Consider the following 27846-nt stretch of genomic DNA (forward strand, 5'->3'; position numbering starts at 1 on the left):
GCATTCCCAGCACCCCTGGAGCCTCCCCAGCACCCCCCAGGAGGGAGAAGCATTCCCAGCACCCCTGGAGCCTCCCCCAGCACCCTCAATAAAGGTCATTCCCAAGAGCCATTCCCAAGGGGGGTCCTGGGGCTGCTTTGGGGCCATCAGGAAGCTCCCCCAAAACTGTCCTCAGCAGACCACAGCAGAGCTCAGCTCGGAGGGCACCTTCCAGGCCACCTGCTCCAACCCCTGCCATGCCCAGGGCCAGCTCCCAGCCAGACTCAGCTGCTCAGGGCCTCATCCAGCCTGGCCTGGCACAGCCCCAGGCAGGAGGCAGCCACAGCCTCCCTGGGCAGCCTGGGCCAGAGTCTCTGCCCCCTCTGCTGAGCAGCTTCTGCCTCAGCTCCACTCCAGCCCTGCTCTGCCTCAGCTCCAGACTCTTCCTCTGCCTGCCCTTGGAGTAGGACTGGAAGACCTTCAAAGGTCCCTTCCAGCCCAAAACCTTCCTCTGCTCCTCCTCTTCCCCATCCCACCCTGGGGAGGAGGAACACGAAGTGCCCTGCAGACAGAGGTCACAGAGAGGCAATGCTGAGACCTTTCAGAGCTTGCCCAAGTTGTGCAGGCAGCAGAGCAAGCTCAGGAGGGGCCCAGGTGGTGTCCCCTGCCCCTGCTGGCACCTTGCTGGCACCACAGCTCCCTCGGACCAGTGGAGGTTTGGGCTTGAGCCAGGCAAGAATCTTCCTCCTGACTGCTTCAGTGAGAAGCTGTGAGATGAGAGAAGGCTCAGGAGCAGGGCAGGGATTGTGCTCCACAGTGGGCAGTGGGGAGGGCAGAGCTGGGGGCAGGGTTGGGCAGCTGAGTGGCAGGAGGGCAGTGAGGAGCTGCAGCAGAGGCAGAGAAGGGAGTGGAGGTGGGGAAGGGTCTGGAGGAGAGGCTGGGGAGGAGCAGGTGAGGGAGCTGGGGGGGGTGAGGCTGGAGGAGAGGAGGCTGAGGGCAGAGCTTGTGGGGCTGTGGCAGGGCCTGAGAGGAGGCTGGAGCCAGGGGGGGGTTGGGCTGTGCTGCCAAGGGCCAAGAGGAGATGGCCTCAAGGTGCCCCAGGGCAGGTGGAGCTTGGCCCTGAGCAACAATTCCTGCCCTGGGAGGGTTCTGCAGGCCTGGCCCAGGCTGCGCAGGGAGGGGCTGGAGGCACCTCCTGGCTCAGGGGAGGAAGATGCTGCTCAGGGGGGGTTCCTCACTCAGCTTCAGTGCTGAGCTGCATCCAGCCCTGCCCACCCCCACCCAGCCCTGGCACACAGCAGCTGGCAAAAGCCCCTCGGGGATGGAGAAGGCTGCAGGCAGCCAACCTGGCTCCTTGCCCTGCCCTCAGCCTGGCTCTGCTCCAGAGGACACAACCTGGAGCAGGCTCTGGAGCCAGCAGGAAGCTGCCAACGTTGGATGCCCTCCAGAGCTGCCAAGCACCCAGGGCAGCCCAGAGAAGAAACTCAGCTGGGGCTGAAGGGGCACAGGAGAGGAGAACTTTATTGAGAGCCTCTTGCTGAGGTCTCAGATGGCAAAAGACATCAAGCAGCAGCCCCAGGGAGGCTGCTGGGACACGGCTGGGGGGGACACAACAGCTCTTGGAGTGAGTGACCAGGGAGGAGCTGGCTGCTTCCCTGGGCAGGCTTGCAGCTGGAGACCCTTTCTGGCAGGAGCTGGAAGATGTCCAAAGCTGAAGGCTCCCTTGGCAGGAGCCAGAAGAAGCCTGAGTTGAAGACCCACTGTGGTAGGAGCCAGAAGTGGCTCTCGTGGGGCCTCAACCAAGCACACTTTGGTTTGGGCTGTACTGAAGCCATCAGACACCACCAGGAACCCTCTGAACTCCTAAGGGGGTCCAAAAGACACTCCCAGGATGGGGGATGACTCCCCGAGGATGGGTGCTGACCCCCCAAGGATGGAGGCTGACCCCCCAAGGATGGCGGCTGAACCCCCTCAAGGATAGAGGCTGAACCCCAAGGATGGAGACTGACCCCACAAGGATGGAGGCTGAACCCCCACAAGGATGGAGGCTGAACCCCAAGGATGGAGACTGACCCCCCAAGGATGGAGGCTGAACCCCCCAGGATGGTTGATGACCCCCCCAGGATGGAGGCTGTTAGCTCCCATTTGCCAGCTGTAGGCAACTTCACCTCCCTCAAGCTCTGGGGGAAGAGCAGGACTGGCTGGGGGAGGGGAGGAGGTTGCTGGGGGAGGGGAGGAGGTTGCTGGGGGATCTCTTGGCTCTGAGGAGCCTCCAATGCTGCCCTGGCCAGGGACCAGCTCCAGCCAGAGCAGTTTGTGGAGTTCCACTCCTGAGGCAGGTCAGGAGGAGCCCAAAGCACTTTCACTGCCTCCTCCTTGGGTGTGCTCTGAGGGGAGCCCCAAGCTGAGAGCTGAGCTGAGGGTTGGGGTCCTTGAGGAGCCTAAGGGGGGGATCAAACCTCCCAAGCTGCACTGGGGGGGGTCACCTGCTGGGGCTCTTCTGCCTTGCTTTGCCCTTTGAAGGCTGAGACCCAGCCCCCAGCAGAGGGGACCAAGCCCACAGAGCTTCCTCCCCCCTGCTTCGTGGGGTGAGTTCCACCCTGCAGGCTTGAACCTGGAATGGGGCAGGCAGGATGAGGCCTCCTGGTGGAAGGTGACTTGGACCTGGGTGACCTCTAAGGTCCCATCCAGCCCAACCCATCCTGTGGATCTCTGCAGGTTCCTCAGGGCAGGCTCAAGCCTGGGAGGGTCACTCTGGGGGGTCCTGCTCCAGCTCCTCCATCACTGCAGCCAAAGTGTCCTACAGAAGCCTCCAAGAGTCTCCCTGTGGCTTTCCCCCTCCCCTCCCTGCTGCTGCTCTCCCCTCCTGGAGCTACTTCCTGATGCTTCTCCTGCTGGATGAGGTCGTGGTGATGGTGTAGGATTTGGAGCTGCCCCCTGAGGAGAAGCCCAGAGCCCCACTGCCCATTCCTGCCCCCAGGCTGAGGGCTCCTCCAGCTCCTCCTGCCAGGAACCCTCCAGAGCTGCCGTAGGCTCCTCCACCACTGGAGCTGACCACAGCTGGAGGAGAGAGAACAAACCAAAGGTGAGCACCAGAGAACCTCCAGAGAGCCTCCCACAGCTTGGGCACATCTGAGAGCTTCCCACAGCTTGGGCACCACCTGAGAGCCTCCCACACCTTGGGCACCACCTGAGAGCCTCCCACACCTTGGGCACACCTGAGAGCCTCCCACAGCTTGGGCACCACCTGAGAGCCTCCCACAGCTTGGGCACCACCAGAGAGCTTCCCACAGCTTGGGCATCTCCAGAGAGCCTCCCACAGCTTGGGCACCTCCAGAGAGCCTCCACACCTTGGAAACCACAGGAGAGCCTCCCACACTTGGGCACCCTCCCAGAGAGGCCACTGCTGAGCTGCAGCACCCAGAGGAGAGCTCCCTGGGACCTCCTGCAGCCACTAGGGCCTGAGGCACTAAAGCTGCTGCTGGCTCTTGGCCCAGAGCATTCCTTCTCCATGCTGAGGAGCTCAGCTCAGCCTCGCCTCCAGCACTCAGCCTGGCTCAGGACCCCCTGCAGCATGGAGGACCTCATCCTGCTCATCTCTTGGTGTGCCAAAGGGGCTGTGGCTCCCCAGCAGCAGTGCTCTGGAGCTGTGGACAATGCCTCTGGGACAGCAGCAGCTGCCCAGTGCCAGGCAGGGTGGGAAGCCAACACTTTCCAAGCTGGAATGGCACCTTCCAAGTGCCACCTCTGACTCCCAGGCTGTGCCTTCTCCAGGGGAGGGCAACAGAGGTGGGAAAGGGCTGGAGAAGAGGCTGGGGAGGAGCAGCTGAGGGTGGGTGGAGGCTGGAGAAGAGGAGGCTGAAGGGAGACCTCCTGAGGCTCTGCAAGTGCCTGAGAGGAGGCTGGAGCCAGAGGGGGGTTGGGCTGTGCTGCCAAGGGCCAAGAGGAGATGGCCTCAGGGTGCCCCAGGGCAGGTTGAGGTTGGCCATGAGGAGAAACTTCTGCCCTGGAAGGGTTCTGGGGCTGGGTGAGAGCCTGGCCTGGATGATTTGGGAGGTCCCTTCCAACCTGGTTGATTGATTCTATGATTCCAAGCCTGGCCCAGGCTGCCCAGAGATGTGGTGGAGTCCCTACCCCTGGAGGTGCTCCAGACCCCTGTGGCCATGGCATTTGTGCCCATGGTGGGCTTGGGTTGCTGCTTGGACTGGATGACCTCAGAGTCCTTTGCTGCTACCCTGCCAGCTGAGCCAGTGCTGGAGCCAGCTCCTGCCTCAGAGGCTTCCATCTCAGGAGCTGCCCAAGTGGGTGGCAGGAGGCTGAGGCAGGACCCTCTGAGCCTCCTGCCTGTGCCCAGGTGCCCCTCCTGTGGGCACAGGGCTAGGGGTGAAACCCTCAGTGACAAAGAACTCAACTCACAGATGTTGACGTTGCCAACTCCATCTCCAGCCAACCTGCAGGAGGAGCAGAAGACAGAGAGGAAGAGGAGGGCTTAGAGTTGGCCTTACTCAGTGTCCCCCCAGGGCTGAGGCTGAGGACAATGGCTCAGAGCTGCTCTGCAGCTGCCACCTCTGCTGCCAGCCTGGGGGTGCTGGCAGGGCACAGAGGCTCTGCCCTAATCCCAGCAGGATCTGAGCTGCAGGCAAATTTTCCACCAACATCAAAGGGAAAAGGTCTCATTTGTGGGTGGTTTGTTGTTGGTCTTCACCCCCAGAGCAGCAAATTTCCCCCCAAAATGTAACATTTTCCCCATAAAGTTAAAAAAATTCACCCCAAAGCATCAAATTTTACCCCCAAAGCATCAAATCTTACCCTCAAATTAATAAATTTCCCCCCAAAGTATCAATTTTCCTACAGGAGAATCAAATTTTATCCCCAAAGCATCAAAATTTCCCCACAAAGTATCAAATTTTCCACTAAAGCATCAAAAATATCTCCATAATGCATCAAACTTTTCCCCTAAATCATCAAATTTTCCCCCCAAAGTATCAAATTTCCTACCAGAGAATCAAATTTTATCCCAAATGCATCAAAATTTCCCCCAAAGCATCAAATTTTCTCCACAAAGTATCAATTTTTCCCTCCAAAGTATTAAATTTTATCCCAAAGGCATCAAAAACTCCCCACAAATTATCAGATTTTGTACTAAATCATGAAATTTTCCCCTAAAGCATCAAAATTTCTCCATAAAGCACCAAAATTTCCTTATAAAGCATAAAATTTTCCCCTAAATATTGAAATTTTCCCCCAGGGTATCAAATTTCCTGCCAAAGAATCAAATTTTATCTCTAAAGCATCAAAATTTCCCCACAAAGTATCAAATTTTCCCCTAAATCATCAATTTTTTTCCCCTAAAGTATCAAATTTCCTATCAGAGAATCAAATTTTATCCCCAAAGCATCAAAATTTCCCCATAAGGTATCAAATTTTCCACTAAATCATCAAATTTTCCCCTAAAGAATCAAAATTTCTCCATAAAGTATCAAATTTTATCCCAAATGCATCAGAATTTCCCCACAAAGTATCAAATTTTCCACTAAAGCATCAAATTTTCCCCCCAAAAAATATCAAATTTCCTATCAGAGAATCAAATTTTATCCCAAAAGCATCAAAATTTCCCCACAAAGCATCAAATTTTCCCCTAAATCATCAAATTTTCCCCTAAAGCATCAAAATTTCTCCATAAAGTATCAAAATTTCCCCACAAAGCATCAAATTTTCAACTAAATCATCAAATTTTCCCCTAAAGAATCAAAATTTCTCCATAAAGCACCAAAATGTCCTTATAAAGCATAAAATTTTCCCCTAAATCATCAAATTTCCCCCCCAAAGTATCAAATTTCCTATCAGATAATCAAATTTTATCTCAAAAGCATCAACATTTCCCCACAAAATATCAAATTTTCCACTAAATCATCAAATTTTCCCCTAAAGCATCAAATTTTCTCCACAAAGTATCAAATTTTATCCCAAATGCATCAGAATTTCCCCACAAAGTATCAAATTTTCCCCCAAAGAATCAAAATTTCTCCATAAAGTACCAAAATTTCGCCAGAAAGTATAAAATTTTCCACTAAAGCATCAAAATTTCTCCATAAAGCACCAAAATTTCCTTATAAAGCATAAAATTTTCCCCTAAATCATCAATTTTTCCCCCCAAAGTATCAAATTTCCTATCAGAGAATCAAATTTTATCCCCAAAGCATCAAAATTTCCCCATAAGGTATCAAATTTTCCACTAAATCATCAAATTTTCCCCAAAAGCATCAAAATTTCTCCATAAATCATCAAATTTTCCCCCAGAGTATCAAATTTCCTACCAGAGAATCAAATTTTATCCCAAAAGCATCAAAATTTTCCCCTAAAGCATCAAATTTTCTCCACAAAGTATCAAATTTTCCCTCCAAAGTACCAAATTTTGTCCCAAAAGCATCAAATTTTCCACTAAAGCATCAAAATTTCCCCCATAAAGCAAAAAAATTTCCCCTAAAGCATCAAATTCCCCTCCCAGATTTGGCAGTTTGAGTCTTCAGCCTCATTGGGTGGGAGTTGAGCTGCTGAGGGGTTGGAGGCTCTGCAGAGGGCCCTGGGCAGGATGCAGCCAGGGCTGAGGGCACTGGGATGAGGGCACCAAGGGCTGGGGCCTGCCCTGGGGGCACAACAAGCACAGGAGGGCTCCAGGCTGGGGGCAGAGGGGATGGGAACTGCCCCCAGGGGAAGAAGGAGCTGGGGGGGGTTGGTGGCAGCAGCTGGAGCTGAGCCAGGGGGTGCCCAGGTGGGCAAGGAGGGCAGCAGCAGCCTGGGCTGGCTCAGCAGTGGTGTGGGCAGCAGGAGCAGGGCAGGGATTGTGCCCCTGCAGTGGGCAGTGGGGAGGGCAGAGGTGGGGGCAGGGTTGGGCAGCTGAGTGGCAGGAGGGCAGTGAGGAGCTGCAGCAGAGGCAGAGAAGGGAGTGGAGGTGGGGAAGGGTCTGGAGGAGAGGCTGGGGAGGAGCAGGTGAGGGAGCTGGGGGGGGTGAGGCTGGAGGAGAGGAGGCTGAGGGCAGAGCTTGTGGGGCTGTGGCAGGGCCTGAGAGGAGGCTGGAGCCAGGGGGGGGTTGGGCTGTGCTGCCAAGGGCCAAGAGGAGATGGCCTCAAGGTGCCCCAGGGCAGGTGGAGCTTGGCCCTGAGCAACAATTCCTGCCCTGGGAGGGTTCTGCAGGCCTGGCCCAGGCTGCCCAGGGAGGTGCTGGGGCAGTGCCCATGCCTGGGGGGGCTCCAGAGCGCTGTGCCCATGGCACTGTGCCCATGGTGGGGTTGGTGCTGCTTGCACTTGGCTGACCCCAGAGGACTTTCCCAACCCATGCTCTGATTTGCAGCACCAAAGCTCAGCTGGAGCTGGAGGATTTCTCTCCTTGAGCCCTCTGAAGGTGCCCAGGTGAGGGGGAGGCAGAGCTGGACCCTGGCCTGCCCCCTGGGGTGGTCCTCACCTGCTCTCCTCGCCCTCCAGCAGCTTCCTGTAGGTTGCAATCTCGATGTCCAGTGCCAGTTTGACGTTCATCAGCTCCTGGTACTCACGCAGCTGCCTGGCCATGTCCTGCTTGGCCTTCTGCAGCGCTGCCTCCAGCTCCTCCAGCTTGGCCTTGGCGTCCTTCAGCGCCAGCTCCCCGCGCTCCTCCGCCTCGGCGATGGAGGCCTCCAGCTTGGCTCGCTGCGGGCAGGGCAGCGGCGTCAGCCCCAGCACGACCTGCCCTGGGCGCCTGCCCCGCGCTCAGCCCCGCAGGGTCACCCCTGCAGGGAGGCTGTGGGGGGCACAGGCTGCAGAGGAGGCTCAGCTGGCGCCAAGAGAGGCTCTGCCAGGAGGCAGACTCAGTTCCTCTGCCCAGGCTGCGCTCCTGGATGGCCTCTGGGCAGCCCCAAGCAGCCTGGGCAGCACAGCTCCTGAGCCCTGGGCAGCCCCAAGCAGCCTGGGCAGGACAGCTCCTGAGCCCTGGGCAGTGCCAGAGCAGCCTGGGCAGCACAGCTCCTGAGCCCTGGGCAGCCCCAAGCAGCCTGGGCAGGACAGCTCCTGAGCCCTGGGCAGTGCCAGAGCAGCCTGGGCAGCACAGCTCCTGAGCCCTGGGCAGCCCCAAGCAGCCTGGGCAGCACAGCTCCTGAGCCCTGGGCAGTGCCAGAGCAGCCTGGGCAGCACAGCTCCTGAGCCCTGGGCAGCCCCAAGCAGCCTGGGCAGCACAGCTCCTGAGCCCTGGGCAGCCCCAAGCAGCCTGGGCAGGACAGCTCCTGAGCTCTGGGCAGCCCCAGAGCAGCCTGGGCAGGACAGCTCCTGAGCCCTGGGCAGCCCCAAGCAGCCTGGGCAGCACAGCTCCTGAGCCCTGGGCAGCCCCAAGCAGCCTGGGCAGCACAGCTCCTGAGCCCTGGGCAGCCCCAAGCAGCCTGGGCAGCACAGCTCCTGAGCCCTGGGCAGCCCCAAGCAGCCTGGGCAGCACAGCTCCTGAGCCCTGGGCAGCCCCAAGCAGCCTGGGCAGGACAGCTCCTGAGCCCTGGGCAGTGCCAGAGCAGCCTGGGCAGCACAGCTCCCGAGCCCTGGGCAGCCCCAAGCAGCCTGGGCAGGACAGCTCCTGAGCCCTGGGCAGCCCCAAGCAGCCTGGGCAGCACAGCTCCTGAGCTCTGCTTCCTCTGCCTGCCTTCTTCCCCTCAGGGTGGGCAGAGGCTGGCACAGGTTGCCCGGGGTGGGGGTTGTGGATGCTCCCTCCCCGGAGGGAGCTCAAGGCCAGGCTGGAGGAGGAAGTTCTTTACTCTGAGGGTGGTGAGAGACTGGAATGGGCTCCCCAGAGAAGTTCTTCTCACCCCTGGAGGTGTTCGAGGCCAGGCTGGGTGAAGCCTTCAGCCAGTGGGAGGTGTCCCTGCTCAGGGCAGGGGGGGTGGAACTGGCTGAGCTTTGGGGGTCCCTTCCAAGCCAACCCCCTCGAGGATGCCAGGATCATGCGTCAGGGCTTGTCCACAGCACAGCTTTGATGTGAGCCAAGCATGGACTGGAGCAGAGCTGAGCTGAACAAAGAGCACAGAGAGCCTCAGGGCACCCCTGAGGGGCCTCTGGAGGGCATCCAGTGCCACCCTCCCTGCCAGAGCAGGGGTGCCCAGGGCAGGGCACACAGGGACACAGCCAGGTGGGGCTTGAAGGTCTGCAGAGAAGGAGACTCCACAACTTCTCTGGTGTCTCACCCAGGCCCTGCTGAGCCACCCCAGGGCAGAGCAGGCTGTGCCAAAGGCTCCCTGGCAGACACCTCAGGGTGGTGAGAGGCTGCCAACCGCAGGTGGCACCCAGAGGAGCCAGAGGGGAGCCCAGAGGGGAGCTCAGCACCCAACCCCCACAGAGCAGCTGTCCCTGATGGGCTGGAAGGGACCTCTGGAGCCCACCCAGTGCCGGCCCCACCCTGCCCCAGCAGAGCACCCACAGCAGCTTGACCAGAGGCACAGTGCCCAGGGAGGTTGGCAGCACTGCACACAAGGAGGCTCCACAGCCTCTCTGGGCAGCCTGCTCCAGGCCTTGGCACCCTCACACCAAACAACTTTCTCCTCCTGCTGCCCTCCACTCTGTGCCCCTTGCCCCTGGGCACCACTCAGCACAGCCTGGCCCCAGCCTCCTGCCCCCACAGCTCCTTCAGCTCCTGCTGGGCACTGCCCAGATGCCCTCTGGGGCTGCTCTGCTGCAGGCTCTCAGCCCCAGGGCTCAGCCTTTGCTTTTCTCCTCCTGCCCAGGTGGAACCTGCTGTGTTCCACCCTCAGCTGTGCCCCCTGCACCTCCAGAGGTGCCCCAGGTTGGGCTGGGAGGGCTCAGGGGGAGCTCCTTGGTGCTTCAGAGCCTCCTTCCTCACTCAAGGCTCCTGCTGTTGGGCAGCTCCTGGCTTCCCCCCGCTGGGTGCTGAAGCTTCCCTGCCCTGAAACCAAACAAACCTCCGGGGCTGAGTCACAGGAGGTTTATCTGCAGCTCCCTGCCAGGCTCCACCAGGGCCCCAAGCCCTGCTCACTGCTTTGCTTTCCACCACCTCAGATAAAGCCCTGCAGGGCCTCTGGAGAAAGCAAACAGAAGGTCCCACAGGGCTGAGAAGTCCTGCCCAGTGCCCAGCCCTGGCATCACCTTCTGCAGAGCAGGGAGTGGGCAAAGAGCCCAGGAGGCTGCAAGGAGGGCATCTAAATGCCTCCAGGGACATGAGGATGGGGCTGGAATCTTCTCAGTGGTGCACAAGGACAGGACAAGGGGCACGAAGTGGAGCCCAGGAGGTGCCACCTTGAGCAGGAGGAGAAACATGTTTGGTGTGAGGGTGCTGGAGGCCTGGAGCAGGTTATGGAGCCTCCTTGTGTGCAGAGCTGCCAACCCCCCTGGGCACTGTGCCCCTGGGCAGGCTGCTGAGGGTGCCCTGCTCAGGAGAACCTCCCTCAGCCTTGCTGCTGCCTCCTAGACCCCTGCAAGTGACCAATCCCTCTCTAAAGCCAGCTGCAAACCAAACAGGACCTGGAGGTTGGCAAGAGTGAGGCCAGCAGCTCCAAGGAGGTTCTGCTCTGCCCTGCTCTGCTCTGCTCAGCTCAGCTCAGCTCAGCTTTGCCCTGCTCAGCTTTGCTCTCTTCCAGACCCTCCCTGGGCACTGTGCCCCTGAGCAAGCTGCTGTGAGTGCCCTGCTGGAGCAGGGTGGGGTTGGGCACTGGGTGAGCTCCAGAGGTCCCTTCCAGACCCTTCATGCTGTGATGAGGAACAATTTCTGCCTTGCAGGAGTGGTCAGGGCCTGGCCCAGGCTGCCCAGGGAGGTGGTGGTGGAGTCCAGAGAGGTTGTGGAGTCTCCTTGTGCGCAGAGCTGCCAACCCCTACCCTGGGCACTGTGCCCCTGGGCAAGCTGCTGTGGGTGCCCTGCTGGGGCAGGGTGGGGTTGGCACTGGGGGGTCCCTTCCCACCCCTCCATGCTGGGATCCAGGGTTAAGGCCTAAGAGCTTTGGAGATGTCCTTACAGAGCTCCTGCTGCACAGCCTGGGGCCAGTGAGAGCCAAGCCCAAGGCAGCAGAGGGCAGACCCTGCAGGAAGCCTTGGGGTGGGTATGTGAGGGGGCAAAGTGGGGAGCAGGGAGGGGCTGTGGAGGGACACCCAAAGGGAGGAACATCCCCAGGACACTGCCTAGAGCTCACCTGCTGGACTTGCAGACCCAGATGGAGTCATCCAGAAGGGCCACAGCAAATTTGTTGGTGTGGGGGTGCCAGGCAAAGGCCCTGATGGTGCCGTGAGTGTGTGTGGCTGGCACAGGCAGCCTTGCCCTGCATCCCTCCCGTGCCCCCAGGCCACTGGAGGGCTTGTTCCCAGCTGCCTGCCTCAAAGGAGTTCCTCCCCCCCAGCAGAGCTGACACCTCTCAAGGTGACCATGGCAGCCACCCCCAGACTGCTGCCAGTCCTTGCCCAGGGAGGAGGCTGAGTCCCCACCCCTGGAGGGGTTTCAAAGCTGCAGAGATGCTCTGCTGAGGGCTGGGGCTGAGCCTCAGCCTTGGTAGAGCTGGAGAGTGGTTGGACTTGGAGGATCATTTGAGTCCCAACCAAGGCCCCCAGGACTTCTTGCTGCTGTTGGAAGAAGCTTTGAGCAACCTGGGCTGGGGGAAGGTGTCCCTGCCCTTCCCACCTGCCTGGAGCTGGGTGGTCTCTGAGGTCCCTTCCAACCCAAACCATCCCAGGCATCCATGAACTTCCTTAATGAAAGTGCCTGGAGCTCCACCAGAGAGGGGCTGAAGAGATCCCAAACCCACCTGGATGTGACCTCTTCTAGGTGACCTCTCACTGGCAGGAGTGGGGCTTGGGTTAGATGATCTCTGGGGTTCAGGTTGGCCTGGATGGTCTCTGGGGGTCTGGGTTGGCCTGGATGGTTCCTGGGTTCTGGGTTGGCCTGGATGATCTCTGGGGTTCTGGGTTGGCCTGGATGGTTCCTGGGTTCTAGGTTGGCCTGGATGATCTCTGGGGTTCTGGGTTGGCCTGGATGATCTCTGGGGTTCTGGGTTGGCCTGGATGGTCTCTGGGTTCTAGGTTGGCCTGGATGATCTCTGGGGTTCTGGGTTGGCCTGAATGATCTCTAGGGTTCTGGGTTGGCCTGGATGATCTCTGGGGTTCAGGTTGGCCTGGATGATCTCTGGGGTTCTGGGTTGGCCTGGATGATCTCTGGGGTTCAGGTTGGCCTGGATGATCTCTGGGGTTCTGGGTTGGCCTGGATGATCTCTGGGGTTCTAGGTTGGCCTGGATGATCTCTGGGGTTCAGGTTGGCCTGGATGATGGTTCTGTGACCTCCAGAGTCCCCTTCCCAGCCCAGCCACTGTGTGGGCAGCGGGGCAGCAGGGCAGGTGCTCACCTGAGCCTTGGCCCCCTCGATCTCCCCCTGCAGCCTCTGGACCATGCGGTTGATCTCGGCGATCTCGCTCTTGGTGCTGCGCAGGTCATCGCCATGCTTCCCGGCCGTCACCTGCAGCGCCTCGTACTGCAGCACAGAGCAGGGGCAGGTGATGGAGACCCAGCCCAGCGCCCCCCAGCTCCCCTCCCTGCCCCTGGCTCACCCCTGCCTTGCTGCCTCACCTTGCTCTGGTACCAGGACTCGGCCTCCGCCCGGCTGCGGTTGGCGATCTCCTCGTACTGCGCCTTGACCTCTGCGATGATGCTGTCCAGGTCCAGGTTTCTGCTGTTGTCCATGGAGAGCACCACGGAGGTGTCAGAGATTTGGGCCTGCAGCTCCTGCAGCTCCTGGAGGGGGGCATGGGAAAGTGCAGCCTTAGTGATGGAGATTGGAGAGCCTCTTGTATGGAAGCCAAGGGGAGGCAGGAGAGGAAGGCAAAGGGGAGGCAGGAGGAGAGGAGGGCAAAGGGAGGCAGGAGGAGAGAAGGGCAAAGGGAGGTAGGAGGAGAGAAGTGCAAAGTGAGGCAGGAGGAGAGAAGGGCAAAGGGAGGCAGGAGGAGAGAAAGGCAAAGTGAGGCAGGAGGAGAGGAGGCAAAGGGAGGTAGGAGGAGAGAAAGGCAAAGGGAGGCAGGAGGAGAGGAGGTAAAGGGAGGTAGGAGGAGAGAAGGGCAAAGGGAGGTAGGAGGAGAGAAGGGCAAAGTGAGGCAGGAGGAGAGGAGGCAAAGGGAGGTAGGAGGAGAGAAGGGCAAAGGGAGGCAGGAGGAGAGAAGGCAAAGGGAGGTAGGAGGAGAGAAAGGCAAAAGGAGGCAGGAGGAGAGGAGGCAAAGGGAGGCAGGAGGAGAGAAGGTCAAAGGGAGGTGGGAGGAGAGAAGGCAAAGGGAGGTAGGAGGAGAGAAGGGCAAAGGGAGGTAGGAGGAGAGAAGGGCAAAGTGAGGCAGGAGGAGAGGAGGCAAAGGGAGGTAGGAGGAGAGAAAGGCAAAAGGAGGTAGGAGGAGAGAAGGGCAAAGGGAGGCAGGAGGAGAGAAGGCAAAGGGAGGTAGGAGGAGAGAAAGGCAAAAGGAGGCAGGAGGAGAGGAGGCAAAGGGAGGCAGGAGGAGAGAAGGCAAAGGGAGGTGGGAGGAGAGAAAGGCAAAGGGAGGCAGGAGGAGAGAAGGCAAAGGGAGGCAGGAGGAGAGAAGGCAAAGGGAGGTAGGAGGAGAGAAGGGCAAAGGGAGGCAGGAGGAGAGAAGGGCAAAGGGAGGCAGGAGGAGAGAAGGGCAAAGGGAGGTGGGAGGAGAGAAAGGCAAAGGGAGGCAGGAGGAGAGAAGGGCAAAGGGAGGCAGGAGGAGAGGAGGCAAAGGGAGGCAGATTAGAGTCATTCAATCAAAACCTTCCTTAATTAGGACCCAACGGAATCAGCTCAGCCTTGCAGAGCAGAAAGCTGCAACCCACAGCAGGTGTGGAGCACTTCCTGTCCCCTGCATGCTCAGGGCAGGGTTTGCTGAGCTCACTGCTGAGATCAGAGCCCAGCAGAAGATGCCAGCCCGAGGAGCTTGAGCTTCAGCTCCACAGCAAAGCCAGGTCCAGACGCCAGCACCTGACCCTGGGGGTGTTAAGGCTGGAGGAGAGGAAGCTGAGAGGAGAACTTCTGAGGCTCTGCAAGTGCCTGACAGGAGGCTGGAGCCAAGTGGGGGTTGGGCTTTGCTGCCAAGGTCCAAGGGCCAGGCAAGAGGAGATGGCCTCAAGGTGCCCCAGGGCAGGTCCAGCTTGGCCATGAGGAACAATTCTTTACTGCCAGAATGATCAGGGCCTGGCCCAGGCTGCCCAGACAGGTGGTGGTGGAGTGCCCATGCCTGGAGGGGTTTCAGAACCTTGTGGCCATGGCACTTGTGGTTGGTGTTCACGGTGGGGCTGGGTTGGAGCTGGTCTGGATGATCCCAGAGGGCTTCTCCAACCCAAAGCATTCCCTGATTCAAGTGTCCAGCCCAGCCAAGCTCCAGCCCTGCAAGCAGTGGCTAAGGCAAAGGTGCTGAGGGGAGCAGCTTTGCTTTCCTCTCGCCCGGCACAAGCACACAGCAGTGCACAGCGGTGCACAGCAGTGCACAACCAGAGCACAGCAGCACACAGCAGTGAACAGCAGCACACAGCAGTGCACACCAGTGCACAGCAGCACACAGCAGTGCACAGCAGCACACAGCAGTGCACACCAGTGCACACCAGTGCACAGCAGTACATACCAGCGCATACCAATGCACACCAGCACACACCAGTGCACAGCAGTGCACAGCAGCACAGACCAGTGCACACCAGTGCACAGCAGTGCACAGCAGTGCACAGCAGTGCATACCAGTGCACACCAGCGCATACCAGTGCACACCAGCGCACACCAGCGCACACCAGTGCACAGCAGCACACAGCAGCGCATACCAGTGCACACCAGCACACACCAGTGCACAGCAGTGCACAGCAGGGCACAGCAGCACACAGCAGCATATACCAGCACACACCAGTGCACAGCAGCACACAGCAGTGCACAGCAGCACACAGCAGTGCACAGCAGCGCACAGCAGCACATAGCAGAGCACAGCAGTGCACAGCAGTGCATGCACCAACACACACACCAATACACACCAGCACACACCAGAGCACACCAACACACTCCAGTGCACACCAGTGCACACTGCAGCACACACCAGCGCACACTAATACACTGCCACACACACACCAATGCACACCAGCACACCCCAGCACACACAGCACACACACACCAGTGCACACAGCACACACACCAGTGCACACAGCACACACAGCACACACACACCAGTGCACACAGCACACACAGCAGCACACACAGCACACACACACCAGTGTATACAGCACACACACACCAGTGCACACACAGCACACACACCAGTGCACACAGCACACACACCAGTGTATACAGCACACACCAGTGCACACAGCACACACAGCACACACACACCAGTGGACACAGCACACACACACCAGTGCACACAGCACACACACACCAGTGCACACAGCACACACACACACAGCACACACAGCACACACCAGTGCACACAGCACACACCAGCACACACAGCACACACACACCAGTGCACACAGCACACGCAGCACACACACACACAGCACACGCAGCACACACCAGTGCACACAGCACACACACACCAGTGCACACAGCACACACACCAGTGCACACAGCACACACACCAGTGCACACAGCACACACAGCACACACAGCACACAGACACCAGTGCACACAGCACACACAGCACACACACACCAGTGCACACAGCACACACCAGCACACACAGCACACACACACCAGTGCACACAGCACACGCAGCACACACACACACAGCACACGCAGCACACACCAGTGCACACAGCACACACACACCAGTTCACACAGCACACAGACACCAGTGCACACAGCACACACCAGTGCACACAGCACACACAGCACACACACACCAGTGCACACAGCACACACACACCAGTGCACACAGCACACACAGCACACCCCAGCACACACACACCAGTGCACACAGCACACACAGCACACCCCAGCACACACACACCAGTGCACACAGCACACACAGCACACACAAACCAGTGCACCCAGCACACTCCAGCACACACACACCAGTGCACACAGCACACACACCAGTGCACACAGCACACACACACCAGTGCACACAGTAGACACACACCAGTGCACACAGCAGACACACACCAGTGCACACAGCACACACACACCAGTGCACACAGCACACACACCAGTGCACACAGCACACACAGCACACACAGCACACACACACCAGTGCACACAGCACACACACCAGTGCACACAGCACACACAGCACACACAGCACACACACACCGGTGCACACAGCACACAGACACCGGTGCACACAGCACACACACACCAGTGCACACAGCACACACACACCAGTGCACACAGCACACACACACAGAGCACACACAGCACACAGACACCAGTGCACACAGCACACACACACCAGTGCACACAGCACACACACACCAGTGCACACAGCACACACACACAGAGCACACACAGCACACACACACCAGTGCACACAGCACACAGACACCGGTGCACACAGCACACACACACCAGTGCACACAGCACACACACACCAGTGCACACAGCACACACACACAGAGCACACACAGCACACAGACACCAGTGCACACAGCACACACACACCAGTGCACACAGCACACACACACAGAGCACACACAGCACACAGACACCAGTGCACACAGCACACACACACCAGTACACACAGCACACACAGCACACACACACCAGTGCACACAGCACACACTCGTGCACACCAGCACACACCAGTGCACACAGCACACACACACCAGTGCACACAGCACACACAGCACACACAGCACACACAGCACACACAGCACACACACACCAGTACACACAGCACACACAGCACACACAGCACACACACACCAGTGCACACAGCACACACTCGTGCACACCAGCACACACCAGTGCACACAGCACACACAGCACACACAGCACACACAGCACACACAGCACACACAGCACACACAGCACACACACACCAGTGCACACAGCACACACACACCAGTGCACACAGCACACACAGCGCACACAGCGCACACAGCGCACACAGCGCACACCAGCGCACACCAGCACACACAGCACACACAGCACACACACACCAGTGCACACAGCACACACAGCACACACAGCAGACACAGCACACACAGCACACACACACCAGTGCACACAGCACACACCAGTGCACACCAGCACACACAGCACACACACACCAGTGCACACAGCACACACCAGTGCACACAACACACACAGCACACCAGTGCATACAGCACACACAGCACACCCGAGCACACACACACCAGTGCACACAGCACACACAGAACACACACACCAGTGCACACAGCACACACACACCAGCGCACACAGCACACACAGCACACACAGCACACACAGCACACACAGCACACACAGCACACACAGCGCACACAGCGCACACAGCGCACACAGCACACACAGCGCACACCAGCACACACCAGCACACACAGCACACACACACCAGCGCACACCAGCGCACACCAGCACACACCAGCGCACACCAGCACACACCAGCGCACACCAGCGCACACCAGCGCACACAGCACACGCACACCAGCGCACACCAGCGCACACCAGCGCACACAGCGCACACAGCGCACACAGCGCACACAGCGCACACAGCACACACAGCACACACAGCACACACAGCACACACAGCACACACAGCACACACAGCACACACAGCACACACCAGCGCACACAGCACACACAGCACACACAGCACACACCAGCGCACACAGCACACACAGCACACACAGCACACACAGCAGACACAGCAGACACAGCACACACAGCACACACAGCACACACACACCAGTACACACAGCACACACAGCACACACACACCAGCGCACACAGCACACACACACCAGCGCACACAGCACACACACACCAGCACACACCAGCGCACACCAGCGCACACCAGTGCACACAGCACACACAGCACACACAGCACACACAGCACACACCAGCGCACACCAGCGCACACCAGTGCACACAGCACACACAGCACACACACCAGCGCACACAGCACACACCAGCACACACCAGTGCACACAGCACACACACACCAGCACACACCAGCGCACACAGCACACACACACCAGCACACACCAGCACACACCAGCGCACACCAGCGCACACCAGCGCACACCAGCGCACACAGCGCACACAGCGCACACAGCGCACACAGCACACACAGCACACACAGCACACACAGCACACACAGCACACACAGCACACACCAGTGCACACAGCACACACAGCACACACAGCACACACCAGCGCACACAGCACACACAGCACACACAGCACACACAGCACACACACACCAGTACACACAGCACACACAGCACACACACACCAGCGCACACAGCACACACACACCAGTGCACACAGCACACACACACCAGCACACACCAGCGCACACCAGCGCACACCAGTGCACACAGCACACACAGCACACACAGCACACACAGCACACACCAGCGCACACCAGCGCACACCAGTGCACACAGCACACACAGCACACACACCAGCGCACACAGCACACACCAGCACACACCAGTGCACACAGCACACACACACCAGCACACACCAGCGCACACAGCACACACACACCAGCACACACCAGCACACACCAGCGCACACCAGCGCACACAGCACACACACACCAGCACACACCAGCACACACCAGTGCACACAGCACACACAGCACACACAGCACACACAGCACACACAGCACACACAGCACACACCAGCGCACACCAGCGCACACCAGCGCACACAGCACACACCAGCACACACCAGCACACACAGCACACACCAGCACACACCAGCACACACCAGCACACACCAGCACACACCAGCACACACCAGCACACACAGCACACACCAGCACACACCAGTGCACACAGCACACACAGCACACACAGCACACACACACCAGTGCACACAGCACACACAGCACACACACACCAGCACACACCAGCACACACAGCACACACCAGCACACACCAGTGCACACAGCACACACACACCAGCACACACCAGCGCACACCAGCGCACACCAGCGCACACCAGTGCACACAGCACACACAGCACACACAGCACACACAGCACACACACACCAGCACACACCAGCGCACACCAGCGCACACCAGCGCACACCAGCGCACACCAGTGCACACAGCACACACAGCGCACACAGCGCACACAGCGCACACAGCGCACACAGCGCACACAGCGCACACAGCGCACACAGCACACACAGCACACACAGCACACACAGCACACACAGCACACACCAGTGCACACAGCACACACACACCAGCACACACCAGCGCACACCAGCGCACACCAGCGCACACCAGTGCACACAGCACACACAGCACACACAGCACACACAGCACACACAGCACACACCAGTGCACACAGCACACACAGCACACACCAGCGCACACAGCACACACACACCAGCACACTCCAGCACACCCAGCACACCCCAGTGCACCCCAGTGCACACCAGCGGCAGCACAGCCCGGCTCTGGCGCTGCCTCCTCGCTGCTCTTCCTGCTTTCCACACGACTCCCACCCAAACCTCCCCGCAGGTCCTGGCCACCATCGGAGCCAGACAAATCCAGAAGGTCCACTCCACCTGCAGGCTGCCGAGGCAAGGGAAGCCTCCAGCGCCCCCTCAGCCCTCTCAGCGCTGGGAACAGCTCTTTGCTGTTTCCTCACCCTCTGCTGGTGCCACACAGGGGGAAGCAGGAGGCACAGAAGGGACCTTACCGCTTCGTAGAGGGACCTCAGGAAGTTGATCTCATCTGTTAGGGCATCCACCTTGGCCTCCAGCTCCACTTTGTTCATGTAGGCAGCATCCACATCCTAGACAAGGGCCCAAGGAGATTGACATCACTTGGACAGCTGAGGCCACTCAGCCTTTAATGCCTTCAGCAGCAGCCATGAGCCCAACAGGTTCCCCAAGCTGTCTGCTCTCCAGCTCTGCCCACCCAAAAACCAGCCATGGGCAGTGGAACAGGCACTGCAGGACCCCACATGGACACTGAGGAGCTGCAGCAGGGCCAGAGAAGGGCCTGGAGGTGGGGAAGGGTCTGGAGGAGAGGCTGGGGAGGAGCAGGTGAGGGAGCTGGGGGGGGTGAGGCTGGAGGAGAGGAGGCTGAGGGCAGAGCTTGTGGGGCTGTGGCAGGGCCTGAGAGGAGGCTGGAGCCAGGGGGGGGTTGGGCTGTGCTGCCAAGGGCCAAGAGGAGATGGCCTCAAGGTGCCCCAGGGCAGGTGGAGCTTGGCCCTGAGCAACAATTCCTGCCCTGGGAGGGTTCTGCAGGCCTGGCCCAGGCTGCCCAGGGAGCTGCTGGGGCAGTGCCCATGCCTGGGGGGGCTCCAGAGCCCTGTGCCCATGGCACTGTGCCCATGGGTTGGTGCCCATGGTGGGGCTGGGCTGGTTCTGGACTGGATGATCTCAGAGAGCTTTTCCAACCCAAACCATTCTGCTGCTGTGATTCTAGGAGGAGCTGAATGGGCACTGGGCAGGAGAGGAGCAGGACCCCCACACCCCCCCAGCACCCATCCACCCTGCAGGCTCTGCAGGAGCCAGACCCCTGCCCCCCCAGCAAGCAGCCTGCAGTGGGAGCAGGGCTGGAGGAGCCTCCATGCACTGAGCCTGCAGAGCCCCTGGGGGGGAAGAGGGCACTCAGGGGGGGTTGTGCAGCAGGACTGCCTGGAGGTGTTCCAGAACCCTGTGGCCATGGCACCTGTGGTTTGGTGCCCATGGTGGGGTTGAGCTGCAGGTTGGAGTGGAGGATGTTAAAGGCCTTCTCCAACCCAAACCACTCCATGGCTCTGGGCTCTGCAGGCTCTCCTGGAGCTGGGTTTGCCACCTGCCAGCCTGGGCAGTCAGAGGAGGCCTTGGGCAGCATCCCCAGGAGAGACACAGCCACAGCCCAGGAGCTCCTGGGGCCTGAGCCTCCTCCCCAGCTTCCCACGGAGACTTCAGCACCCAGACCTGCAGCTGCCTGGGCACAGCCTGGAGCAGAGTGCAGGGCAAAGGGGGAGGGAGAAAGGCTGCAAGGAGGATGCTGAGCAGGCCCAGCCAGCACCCAGGGGCCTCACCTTCTTCAGCACCACGAACTCGTTCTCTGCTGCTGTGCGCTTGTTGATTTCATCCTCGTACCTGCAGGAGGAGCAGGGGTGGGGAGGAGATGGGCACAGGGCAAAAGGGGCTCAGAGTCACCCCAGTGCCCTGCTCCCCCCAGGAGCCCTCCTGAACTGCCTCAGCCTGTGCTCTCCTCAGGGCTGGGATCTCTTCATGCAACAGATCTCCTCAAGCCACAGACCTCCTCTAGCCACAGACCTCCTCAAGCCTGAGGTATCTTCAAGCCTGAGGTCTCCTCAGGTCTGTGGTTTCCTCCATCTTGAGGTCTCCTCAAGCCTGAGGTCTACTCTAGCCACAGATCTCCTCAAGCCTGAGGTCTCCTCAGGTCTGTGATGTCCTCAAGCCACAGATCTCCTCAGGTCTGTGATGTCCTCAAGCCACAGATCTCCTCAGGTCTGTGATGTCCTCAAGCCACAGATCTCCTCAGGTCTGTGGTCTTCTCAAGCCACAGACCTCCTCTAGCCACGGATCTCCTCTAGCCTGAGGTATCTTTAAGCTGCTCATCTCCTCAAGCCTGTGGTCTTCTCAGGTCTGTTGTCTCCTCAAGCTTGAGGTCTCCTCAAGGCTGAGGTCTACTCTAGCCACAGATCTCCTCAGGCCTGGATGTGCAGAGCAGAAACAGCTCCCAGGGATGAGTCTGAGCTGGGGATGAGCACAGAGCAGAAACAGCTCCCAGGGATGGGTCTGAGCTGGGGATGGGCACAGAAACAGCTCCCAGGGCTGAGGGAGCAGCTGTGGATGGGCACAGAGAGCTGCCAGGGCTGGAGGCCTCATCTCTGCCACGCAGCTGCTTGGGGATCCCTGGCTATTGACTTTCCCTCACCACACCCCAGGCATTATCAGGGCTGTTTGCTTTCAGTTCCTGCTCCATGCAGCCTGCCAGCTCCCTCCTTCCTCTCTCCCCCCTTTTATTCTTTTATTTCACTCAAGGCATTCCCCTGTGCCCTTGGGTTGGGCTCAGGTTGGCACAAAGGCTACTTTCTTCATGGGCCTCCTCCCAGCTGATATGGTCTGGGCTGAAAAGGTGCTTAGAAGAGGCTCTGACACCTCCCCACAAGCCAAGCAGCAGCTCAGCGACCACACAGCAACCTGCTCAGCTGCCATGGGCTCCCCAGGGACCCAACCTGGCATGGCCAACCCAAAGTACCAACCCCTGCTCAGCCTGGAGAAGAGGAGGAGCTTGGAGCAGCAGCTCCCTGGGCAGCCTGTGCCAGTGTCTGACCCTCTTGCAGGAGAGTTTGCCCAGGGAGGCTGTGAATGTCCCTCCCTGGAGGTGTTCAGGGCTGCAGGCAGAGCTTGGAGCAGGCTGGCAGGAGCTGAAGGGCTGCAGGAGAGCTGGGGAGGGAGTGGGGAGAAGGGCTGGGGGGGGGCAGGAGAGGGTCAATGGCTTGGAGCTGGGAGAGGGGAGAGGGAGAAAGGAGAGGAGAGGAGGAAGAAGTTGTTGGGAGTGAGGCTGGGCAGAGGCTGGCACAGGCTGCCCAGGGAGGCTGTGCAGTGCCCAGGCCTGAGGACACTCAAGGTCAGGCTCTGAGCAAGCTGCTTTCGTTTGGGGTCTCCTTGCTGCCTGCAGGGGGCTGGAGCTGGAGGACCTTTGAGGGCTGGCAGTGCCAGGCTGAGGGGTGGTGGCTTCAAACCAGAAGAAGCTGGACTGGGGTGAGACAGGAGGAGGAAATTCTTCCCCAGGAGGGTGGGGAGAGCCTGGCACAGGCTGCCCAGGGAGGCTGTGGCTGCCCCTCCCTGGCACCATCCCAGGCCAGGCTGGCTGAGGCCCTGAGCAGCCTGTGCTGGTGCAGCTGTCCCTGGGCATGGCAGGGGCTGAGCTCTGAGCTCCCTTCCAGCCCAACCCATCCCATAATGATTCACTTGGTGCTGTCCTTTCCCCTTGGCATGAACTCAGCCCACAGACTCCTGTCCTGACCCTGAGCCCTGCTGCACTCTTCTGCTTCTCTCCCCCAGCAGCTGCTGTGCCCTGGAGTGCAGGGAGGTGACCTCGTGGCCTCCACCTGCCCTGAGTGGGGAAACCTTCATCTGCTGCTGAGTGAGGAAGAGGAGCAGGGGAAGATCTGCTCAGCCCAGCTGCAGTCTGCTCAGCACCAGCTGGATGAGTTGGAGTAAGCAGTGGATCAGCAGTGGGGGGAGAAGAGCAGCAGCAGCAGGAGGGACCCAAGCTGCAGCCTCCCAGCTGGGCAGGGTCAAAGAGCTGCTGGCTGGGGGGGGCTGGAGGGAAATGGGCAGAGGGAGGATGGCTCTGGGGTGACCTCTGCCTGGGCTGGAGGATCTCTGAGGTCCCTTCCAACCTAAAGCATTCTGTGAATCTATGAATTCCTCAGGAGGCAACAAAGCAAAGCCAGGAGGATGGAGCCACTGAGGACCACATCCCTTGAGGACCTCATCAGTGAGGACCACATCTAATGAGGACCCAGTTTGCTGAGAACATCCAATGAGGACCCCGTCCCCTGAGTAGCACATCTAATGAGGAGCCCATCCCCTGAGGAGCACATCCCCTGAGGAGCACATCCCCTGAGGAGCACATCTAATGAGGAGCCCATCCCCTGAGGAGCACATCCCCTGAGGAGCACATCCCCTGAGGAGCACATCTAATGAGGAGCACATCTAATGAGGAGCACATCCCCTGAGGAGCACATCCCCTGAGGAGCACATCCCCTGAGGAGCACATCCCCTGAGGAGCACATCCCCTGAGGAGCACATCCCCTGAGGAGCACATCCAATGAGGAGCACATCCAATGAGGAGACATCTAATGAGGAGCCCATCCCCTGAGGAGCCCATCCCCTGAGGAGCCCATCCCCTGAGGAGCACATCCCCTGAGGAGCACAGCCCCTGAGGAGCACAGCCCCTGAGGAGCACAGCCCCTGAGGAGCACAGCCCCTGAGGAGCACAGCCCCTGAGCAGCCCATCCCTGAGGAGCACATCCCCTGAGGAGCACATCCCCTGAGGAGCCCATCCCTGAGGAGCACAGCCCCTGAGGAGCACAGCCCCTGAGGAGCACAGCCCCTGAGCAGCCCATCTAATGAGGAGCACAGCCCCTGAGGAGCACAGCCCCTGAGGAGCACAGCCCCTGAGGAGCACAGCCCCTGAGGAGCACAGCCCCTGAGGAGCACAGCCCCTGAGCAGCCCATCCCTGAGGAGCACATCCCCTGAGGAGCACAGCCCCTGAGGAGCACAGCCCCTGAGGAGCACAGCCCCTGAGGAGCACAGCCCCTGAGGAGCACATCTCCTGAGGAGCACAGCCCCTGAGCAGCCCATCCCTGAGGAGCACATCCCTGAGGAGCACAGCCCCTGAGGAGCACAGCCCCTGAGGAGCACAGCCCCTGAGGAGCACAGCCCCTGAGGAGCACAGCCCCTGAGCAGCCCATCTAATGAGGAGCACAGCCCCTGAGGAGCACAGCCCCTGAGGAGCACAGCCCCTGAGGAGCACAGCCCCTGAGGAGCACAGCCCCTGAGGAGCACAGCCCCTGAGGAGCACATCTCCTGAGGAGCACAGCCCCTGAGCAGCCCATCCCTGAGGAGCACAGCCCCTGAGGAGCACAGCCCCTGAGGAGCACAGCCCCTGAGGAGCACAGCCCCTGAGGAGCACAGCCCCTGAGGAGCACATCTAATGAGGAGCACAGCCCCTGAGGAGCACAGCCCCTGAGGAGCACAGCCCCTGAGGAGCACATCCCCTGAGCAGCCCATCCCTGAGGAGCACAGCCCCTGAGGAGCACATCCCCTGAGGAGCACAGCCCCTGAGGAGCACATCCCCTGAGGAGCACAGCCCCTGAGGAGCACAGCCCCTGAGGAGCACAGCCCCTGAGGAGCACAGCCCCTGAGGAGCACAGCCCCTGAGCACCTCCTCCAGCTTCCCTGGACCAAACCCCTAACTTCTGGCTGGGAAAAGCTCTCCCTCATGACCAGAAGAGTTGGGCACAGCTCTGCCAAGCCTCCCCCCACCAAGCTGCCAGCTGAAGGAGACCCTTGGGTGGGGCAGGTGCTGGTTACTTGGTCTTGAAGTCCTCCACGAGGTCCTGCATGTTCTTCAGCTCTCCCTCCAGCCGCCCCTTGTCCCCCAGCAGCGCATCCAGCTGCCGGCGCAGGTTGCTGATGTAGGCTTCAAACATGGGACCTATGTTGCTCCTGGAGGTCTTTTGGTCCTGGAGGAGGCTCCATTTGGTCTCCAACATCTTGTTTTGCTGCTCCAGGAAGCGGACCTGGAAAGCCACCAAGAGGTGGTTGGTGAAAGCAAGAAGGAAAGGGAGGAGCTGGCACTGTGGAGTGAAGGTCCTGGGGGATGGGTGAGGGATGGCATCTGGAGGACTTGGAGTGCCTGTGGGAAGGATCTAAGCTCTGGAGGGGTCATAAAGACCATGAGGGAAGGACCTAAGCTCTGGAGGGGGTCATAAAGACCATGAGGGAAGGACCTAAGCTCTGGAGGGGGTCATAAAGACCTCGAGGGAAGGATCTAAGCTCTGGAGGGGCTATAAAGACCTCGAGGGAAGGATCTAAGCTCTGGAGGGGCCATAAAGACCTCGAGGGAAGGATCTAAGCTCTGGAGGGGCCATAAAGACCTCGAGGGAAGGATCTAAGCTCTGGAGGGGCCATAAAGACCTTGAGGGGAGCACAGCAGCCTGGGGCTGGCTTTGGGGCTCTGTGTGAGTCAAAGCAGATTCTGCTCTCCTGACCCTTGACAGAAGTCATCCACAGCCCTCCCAGCCCAGGGCAGGATTCCTGGCATGGTGAGGATGCCAGAGCCAAAGGTGGCACAAGGCAGGGGGTGGATGAGGGCAGAGCCTGAGGTGGCACAAGGCAGGGGGTGGATGAGGGCAGGGCAGCAGAGGCCCAGAGCTGCAGGGCAGTGCAGACACCCACAGCCAGCTCTGACCTGCACAGCTCTGCTGGGCTGAGGCTTCTCCCAGAGGCCCTCACCCTCCCTGGAGGTGCTGGTGCTGTGCTCATGGTGCTGCAGACCTGATCTGCACCCTCGTGCTGGGCAAGCAAGGGGGCACAAAGCAGGGCAAGCCCCTGCAGTGCCAGCAGGGCTCAGACCAGAGTCGTGTCTGCAGCCCCTGCAGTGTCACTGTGCTGCTGAGGGCCTCTCCCTTAGCCCATCTGAGAACCCCTCGGGGGGTTAAGCAAGCCCTGGGGGTCACAGCTGCCTCAGAGCAGGGTCCACATTGCTGCCAACCCTCCCAGCTCCTCACCCTGCTGCCGAGGACCTCCCCATGGACCCATCTGAGAACCTCCTCACTGGGGAAGCAAGCCCTGGGGGTCACTCCTGCTTCAAAGCAGGTCCCACAGAGCTGCCAACCCTCCCAGCTCCTCACCCTGCTGCTGAGGACCTCGCCCTGAGCCCATCTGTGAACCCCCCATTGGGTTAAGCAAGCTCTGGGGGTCACTTCTGCCTCAGAACAAGTCCCACAGAGCTGGCAACCCTCCTGGGGACCCCCCCATGGGCTCATCTATGGACCCCTCCCTTGGGCTAAGCAAACTTCGGGGCTCACTGCTGCCTCCAAGCAGGTCCCACAGCCCAGAACCTCACTGTGTTCCTGAGGACCTCCCCCTGAGCCCATCTGAAGACCTCCCCATCGGGTTAAAAAACCTTTGGGGGCCACTCCTGCTTCAGAGCAGGACCCACAGAGCTGGCAACCCTCCTGGGGACCCCCCCATGGGCTTACCTATGGACCCCTCCCTTGGGCTAAGCAAGCTCTGGGGCTCACTCCTGCCTCCAAGCAGGTCCCACAGCCCAGAACCTCCTGAGGACCTCCACCTGAGCCCATCTGAGGACCTCCCCATTGGGTTAAAGAAACCTGTGGGGGTCACTCCTGGCTCCAAGCAGGTCCCACAGAGCTGCCAACCCTTCCACGCTGCTGAGGACCCCCCCATGGGCTCATCTAAGCAAACTTTGGGGGTCACTCCTGGCTCCAAGCATGTCCCACATCACTACCAACCCTTCCACGCTGCTGAGGACACCCCCCCCCCCCCCCCCCCCCCCCAACCCATCTGTGAGCCCCTGCATTGGGTTAAGCAAGCTCTGGGGGTCACTCCTGGCTCCAAGCAGGTCCCACAGCCCAGAACCTCCTGAGGACCTCCCCCTGAGCCCATCTGAGGACCTCCCCATTGGGTTAAAGAAATCTGTGGGGGTCGCTCCTGGCTCCAAGCAGGTCCCACCTCACCGCTGAGGTCCTGCCCCTGCCCCTCCCAGCCCCTCACCTTGTCGATGAAGGAGGCGAACCTGTTGTTGAGGCTCTTGATCTGCTCCTTCTCCTCCTTGCGCACCCGCTGGATGTTGGGGTCGATCTCCAGGTTGAGGGGGGTCAGCAGGCTCTGGTTGATGGTGACCTCCTGGATGCCCCCGGGGCCAGCCAGCCCCACGCCTCCTCCGTAGCCGTAGCCGGAGCGGAGGCTGTAGGAGCTGCCCCCGGCCAGGGAGATCCTCTTGCCGGAGCCCAGGCTGTAGAGGCTGGAGCTGCCGAAGCCTCCCGCCCGGCTCAGCCCGCGGGCGGCGGAGACGCTGCTGACCCGCACCGGGCTGGCCCCGGGCACCGCCACCGAGCGGGAGCTGAAGCTGACGGAGCGAGACATAGCTGCGGCGGCTGCCGGGGGTCCTGCGGAGCGCTGCGCACCCTGGCGAGGCTGCGAGCGGAGCTGCGG

The 27846-nt window shown here is 59.9% G+C and overlaps 1 protein-coding gene across 1 annotated transcript; it reads right to left on the reverse strand.

The window, feature by feature from the left end:
* Positions 1–1482: 1482 nt before the first annotated feature.
* On the reverse strand, positions 1483–27846 carry KRT7 (keratin 7). The gene is made up of 9 exons (XM_064141700.1): positions 27406–27846; positions 25198–25406; positions 21158–21218; positions 19820–19915; positions 12547–12711; positions 12326–12451; positions 7442–7662; positions 4396–4430; positions 1483–3039 (listed from the first exon to the last, which is right to left on the reverse strand). Exons 1-9 carry the CDS (start codon positions 27775–27777, stop codon positions 2852–2854), a joined length of 1473 nt encoding a protein of 490 aa, XP_063997770.1. The 5' UTR covers positions 27778–27846; the 3' UTR covers positions 1483–2851.

Source organism: Pogoniulus pusillus, unplaced genomic scaffold, assembly GCF_015220805.1.
Source record: "Pogoniulus pusillus isolate bPogPus1 unplaced genomic scaffold, bPogPus1.pri scaffold_64_arrow_ctg1, whole genome shotgun sequence".
In the NCBI taxonomy this organism is placed as follows: Eukaryota; Metazoa; Chordata; class Aves; order Piciformes; family Lybiidae; genus Pogoniulus; species Pogoniulus pusillus.

Excerpts from the sequence above, each read along its gene's own strand:
- KRT7 (XM_064141700.1), bottom strand. The coding sequence starts at position 27,777 with ATGTCTCGCTCCGTCAGCTTCAGCTCCCGCTCGGTGGCGGTGCCCGGG. Across the intron at positions 19,916-21,157 it reads AGTTCGTGGTGCTGAAGAAG|GATGTGGATGCTGCCTACAT; the intron begins GTGAGGCCCCTG and ends GCCCTTGTCTAG. Across the intron at positions 7,663-12,325 it reads TCGAGGGGGCCAAGGCTCAG|CGAGCCAAGCTGGAGGCCTC; the intron begins GTGAGCACCTGC and ends CCCTGCCCGCAG.